This window comes from Zootoca vivipara, chromosome 12 (assembly GCF_965207765.1).
Source record: "Zootoca vivipara chromosome 12, rZooViv2.hap1.1, whole genome shotgun sequence".
Lineage (NCBI taxonomy): Eukaryota > Metazoa > Chordata > Lepidosauria > Squamata > Lacertidae > Zootoca > Zootoca vivipara.
Window position 1 is genome coordinate 50,518,479 of NC_142595.1, and position 6,014 is coordinate 50,524,492.

Below are 6,014 nucleotides of genomic sequence, written 5' to 3' on the forward strand. Positions count from 1 at the left end.
TAAATCATGATTTAAATCGATTTGATTTAAATCAGATCCACCTGGGATGCAGCCTACAATCGCATTGGCTCTTTTTGCTGCTGCATCCCACTGCTGGGCTCATGACTAGTAATAATAATAATAATAATAATAATAATTTATTATTTATACCCGCCCATCTGGCTGGGTTTCCCCAGCCACTCTGGGTGGCTTCCAACCGAATATTAAAAACAGTACAGCATCAAACATTAAAAACTTCCCTAAACAGGGCCGCCTTCAACTGTCTTCTGAAAGTAGAATAGTTACTTATTGCCTTGACATCTGCTGGGAGGGTGTTCCACAGGGCGGGTGCCACTACTGAGAAGGCCCTCTGTCTGGTTCCCTGTAACTTGGCTTCTCGCAGGAAGGGAACCGCCAGAAGGCCCTCGGTGCTGGACCTCAGTGTCCGGGCTGAATGGTGGGGGTGGAGACGCTCCTTCAGGTATACAGGACCGAGGCCGTTTAAGGCTTTAAAGGTCAGCACCAACACTTTGAATTGTGCTCGGAAACATACTGGGAGCCAATGTAGGTCTTTCAAGACCGGTGTTATGTGGTCTTGCTGGCCGCTCCCAGTCACCAGTCTAGCTGCCGCATTCTGGATTAATTGCAGTTTCCATGTCACCTTCAAAGGTAGCCCCACGTAGAGCGCATTGCAGTAGTACAAGCGGGAGATAACCAGAGCATGCACCACTCTGGCGAGACAGTCTGCGGGCAGGTAGGGTCTCATCCTGCGTACCAGATGGAGCTGGTAGACAGCCGCCCTGGACACAGAATTAACCTGAGCCTCCATGCACAGCTGTGAGTCCAAAATGACTTTCAGGCTGCGCACCTGGTCCTTCAGGGGCACAGTTACCCCATTCAAGACCAGGGAATCCTCCACACCCGCCCGCCTCCTGTCCCCCCAAAACAGTACTTCTGTCTTGTCAGGATTCAACTTAATCCACAGTGGTTCCTTGGTTCTCAAACGCCTTGGTACTCAAACAACTTGGAACCCAAACACTGCCAACCCGGAAGTAAGTGTTCTTGTTTGCGAACTTTTTTCAGAAGCCAAACGTGCTTCAGTGTTACACTGAAGTCTGTCTGTTTTAACTACCGTATTTATTTTTTGCTTCTGTTTCTGTGACTCTATTTTGTTCTGTTTTTGTGACTGTGTGGAGCCCAGTTCAGCTACTGATTGATTGACTGTGTGACAGTTGCTTTCATTTATTGCTTTCATTTCATTTATTGCTTTCATTTTATGCATCAACGCTCTCGTTACAGAGTAAAATTCATGGTAAATGGCTTTTTGAAGGGTTGTTTTTAAAAGTCTGGAAGGGATTAATCTGTTTTGCATTACTTTCTATGGGAAAATGTGCCTTGGTTTTGGAACGCTTTGGAACGGACCTCCAGAACGGATTAAGTTTGAGAACCAAGGTACCGCTTGTACTAAGACCCATCATTTCTCATTGGATGGGGAAGATGGCAAAGGCAGGAAAGCTTACGGCCCTTTTCAGTTGCCCAAGGACCCCAAACAGGTGTCAAGCGGCCAAGGAAGAGACCCTTGTGCCCTTATGGATTCTCCCAGAATCTTAAATATCCCGAAATCCTCAGGCTCTAAGCTGAACTCTCTTGGCACAGCACTAAGCTTTACCAACTAATACTGACCACAGGAAACAGACTTAACTCAATTATCTGATCATGAGAGCAGCAACTCGTGGGCACCACGTAATAATATGTCTTTCCCATATCCCCACAAAGCACGCTGGCTTAAAATGTGGAGTATTTAGGGAGGAAGCGGCTTCTCAGCTTATGCTAAGGCATTCTTCTATACCTGATGCTAATCTCGTGAAAATATTTATTCAGGACGGAACATGCCACCGGTCCCGAGTGTGGTTGTTTTTTCTTCTTCTCCCCGCCTCCTCATCTATTCACTTTTCTCTGCTTTTAGAATCATAGAATCATAGAGTTGGAAGAGACCACAAGGGCCATCCAGTCCAACCCCCTGCCGAGCAGGAAACACCATCAAAGCATTCTTGACATATGCCTGTCAAGCCTCTGCTTAAAGACCTCCAAAAAAGGAGACTCCAACACACTCCTTGGTAGCAAATTCCACTGCCGAACAGCTCTTACTGTCAGGAAGTTCTTCCTAATGTTTAGGTGGAATCTTCTTTCTTGTAGCTTGAATCCATTGCTCCGTGTCCGCTTCTCTGGAGCAGCAGAAAACAACCTTTCTCCCTCCTCTATATGACATCCTTTTATATATTTGAACATGGCTATCATATCACCCCTTAACCTTCTCTTCTCCAGGCTAAACATACCCAGCTCCCTAAGCCGTTCCCCTTAAGGCATCGTTTCTAGGCCTTTGACCATTTTGGTTGCCCTCTTCTGGACACGTTCCAGCTTGTCAGTATCCTTCTTGAACTGTGGTGCCCAGAACTGGACACAGTACTCCAGGTGAGGTCTGACCAGAGCAGAATACAGTGGTACTATTACTTCCCTTGATCTAGATGCTATACTCCTATTGATGCAGCCCAGAATTGCATTGGCTTTTTTAGCTGCTGCATCACACTGCTGACTCATGTCAAGTTTGTGGTCTACCAGGACTCCTAGATCCTTTTCACATGTACTGCTCTCAAGCCAGGTGTCACCCATCCTGTATTTGTGCCTTTCATTTTTTTGCCCAAGTGTAGTACTTTACATTTCTCCTTGTTAAAATTCATCTTGTTTGCTTTTACTAAAATAAAAAATGCAATCAAAGTATGCACTTTGTTATAAGAAAAATACCGCTCCCATTCCCTTACACTCCTTTTCCCATCTCCTTTGTTGCCTTGCTTGGGGCCAACAGGGGGGGAGGGAATATGAAATCCAAATTTCCCGCAGCTCTGCATTTGAAACCAGAAGCCCCACCAGTTACATCAGGCATGTCCCAAGTCCATTTCGGGGGTCTAATCCGGCCTGCCAGTCAGTTTAATCCGGACCCTGTGGCAGTTTATTTCCTGGGGTAAAATCCTTAATAAAAAAAAGCTCAACAACTTCAACCCTAAAAAAAAGCTCAACAACTTTGGGGTAAAATCCTTAATTTTTTAAAAAAGGCTCTACTTCATTCAACCCTAAAAAAAGGTTAACAACTTTGGTCGGCCCTCACGCCCCTTCGCTTCATCAAATCTGGCCCTCTTTGAAAAAAGGTCGGACACCACTGACTTAAATGCATTTCGGGTTTAAAAATTGTTTAAAAATCAATTTATTCATTAGGAAGAGGATACTGTATAAATTTTAATAATAACAATTGTAATGATAAATTAAATAAAACTGATTCTTTTTTGTGTGTACACAAACAAATAACCCTAAGCAAGCAATCAGTGTAGGGGGGAAAAAAACAGATAAAAGGAAGGCCTAAACTCTCCTTCCCCAGCCAGAAACGTTCTTAGTACGTTTCTTTGCGGCCTCCTCCAGGCAGGAAAAGGTTTTTTTGCCCGGGCCATACCATTCCTTACGGCGGGGGGGGTGTATAATGAGAAAGCTCGGCAACTACGCTTCGCTCCCTATCGTGTCTCCACACACAATCTTTTCTGCACTGCTGTATGACTTTACGCAGGGAGCTCGAGTTATCAGAAGAGCAAAAAGCGCCGCACACAAATGCATAAGGCGCCTAGCAGTTCCCCATCACCCCTCCTTGCATCGTTATGGTCCCTTCTGACACCAGGCGTGATGCCAGAGCGGACTGTACCATGTACAGTACTGTATCGGGTTTCCGGACCGGGGAGGCGGGGGAGGGGGGAGAAGAGGAGATGGTAAATCTAGAACAAGGGTTTAATTCTATTAATTAAACATTTAGGAGGGATTCGTTCCCACGGTGGGGTTTGTTTGTTTTTTCCCGCCTGCCTGTTGAACAAGGAAATCAATGATTGGGGCTAGTGCTGGGTTTATGTACAAAAGCAAGGAAAAGCTGCAGTTTAGGGCCCAAAAAGATCCACTAAGTTTTGCATACCTGGTAAAATAACAATAAAGGATAGCACGCTCTAAAGCAGACGTTAAAAGTTTTCTCACTTGCTAAGTGGGAAACCGTCCAGTAGTTTCACTCAAATGACTTTCATATGCAAATAAATTTACTGCACGGAGTATGTTTGTAGCAGCATCTTCCCCTCGCAGTAAACTTATTTGCATATGAAATACCTCCGACACGGGGCACACCGATAAATCAAGAATATTGCGGGGGGGGGTTGGCAGATTATTTTTGGGGGGGAGAGACATACATATTACGTCGGTTCCATTTACCCTCTCTCAAACGCATATACACAAAAGCAGTCTTCCTCAACATCTGGCGCCCTCCAGATTTTTATTTTTTATTGCATTCCAAAGCAGCTGGACGGCACCAGCGTCTTTCTCTTTTCAGGAGGGTGGAGCGGTCGAAAACTCCGAGATGGAAACATTTTTTTAAGCAGGAAACTTCCGAGCATCTTTGCTCTCTTCCCTGCAATCTTTGCACACTTCAATGGAAAATTGCATTGGGGGCGGGGCGTCAGGCATCTGCAAGGATCGGGATCGCCCCCCCCCGCAAAAAAAGTACAGTAACATTTTTTCCCCACCCAGAAAGATCTAGAAACGCTGCCTCTCCGCACCGTTTACCTGGGAGTAAACACCACTGAACACAATGGATCTACCTTCCACGGAAGCACAATGGCTCTTGGCAAAATCTTTATTTAAAACTTGCAAGTTGCAATTCCGTTTTTGTTTTGCATTCACGCGTAGGATTCAGAGCGGCTTACTTCCCGAGTAAACGCCTGCTGGGATCGGGCCGCGAGCTACTTTTCATCTCCGAGGGGCGCACAAGAACGGGGGAGCGGGGGGGGGGGGTGGAAGAGAAGGAAAGCCCCGTTTTTCCAATCCTCTTTGGGGGCAAAGTGGGGTGGGGAGAAGTTCGGGAAGCGCCTCTCCTTTCTCCCCCCCCCCGCCGTGCTAAGTGAAAGTTCCTCACCAAAGCGAGGCCTCCTCCTCGTCCCACGGGGAAATCCCGGGGTTGGCCGCGCCAACGTTCCACGGGATGGAACCCCGCGGCCGCCAACGTTCCACGGGATGGAACGCCGCGGCCGCCAACGTTCTGCCCTCCGAACCCTGGCGCTGGCAACGTTCTACGCCCCGCTCCTTTTTCAACGGGGCTTATAGATGGGACGGAAGCGGCGCATGGGCCGGTGACTCATCCCCGCCAGAAACAAAATAAACAATTCCGCATAACCCGCGAGCGCCCACCACGGCCTGGCCTTTGCCCAGGTGGGCAGGAACTCGGTTTTCTACCCTCCCCAAAATAAAATAAAATAAAATAATAAAAGGAGGGCAAAGGCTGTGTAAATCTCTTTACCTGCTCCAGGTAGCGGACCCTCCAGCAGCAGCCCCGAGCCCTCCGCCCGACTGAACTGAAAGCGGCGGCAAAATCGGATGGGATAAGGGGAGGCGTGGAAATGGCCATGCTGCGGGGATTCCCCCTGTTTGGTTCTCGCGGGCGAGCTCGTTCTCGCGAGGGGAAGCCGCGGGCGCCATCTTGAGGAAGGGCACCGGGGTTGGGGAGGGGCTTAGGCTTTGCTGCTGCTGTCCGCCGCCAGAGTCTGTTACTGTGTCTCTCTGAACACGCTTACCGCGCTTTGTGTTGAAAATAAAAGTTTCAGACACAAGAATGCCCACCCGCCCCCACATCCCCCAGGAAATCCACACGGAGGGAGTCCACATCCCTCTTAACCCCTGGTATTTAGAGATACACTGCCTGTAGCTATGGAGGATCCATTCCTGTAGCTCAGGCATTCCCAGACTCGGCCCTCTAGATCAGGGGTCAGCAAACTTTTTCAGCAGGGGGCCGGTCCACTGGCCCTCAGACCTCGTGGGGGGGCCAGACTATATTTTGAGGGGGAAATGAACGAATTCCCATGCCCCACAAATAACCCAGAGATGTGGTTTAAATAAAAAGCACACCTTCTGCTCATGTAAAAACATGCTGATTCCCGGACTGTCCGCGGGCCGACATGACC

At 48.1% G+C, this 6,014-nt stretch overlaps 1 protein-coding gene across 3 annotated transcripts in view; it reads right to left on the bottom strand.

Moving 5' to 3' along the window:
* The window catches only part of TP53 (tumor protein p53), a 29,963-nt gene extending 24,420 nt beyond the window's left edge, over positions 1-5,543 (bottom strand). Inside the window, exon 1 of one of the 3 annotated variants that reach the window (XM_088656266.1) lies at positions 5,354-5,543. In XM_088656266.1, the coding sequence (XP_088512392.1) occupies positions 5,354-5,532 (179 nt within the window). In that variant the 5' untranslated portion in view covers positions 5,533-5,543. Of the gene's footprint in view, positions 1-4,972; positions 5,209-5,353 lie in introns of those variants that run through there. The other 2 variants (XM_035135728.3, XM_035135727.3) reach the window with 2 other exon arrangements.
* Between the last annotated feature and the right edge of the window lie 471 nt (positions 5,544-6,014).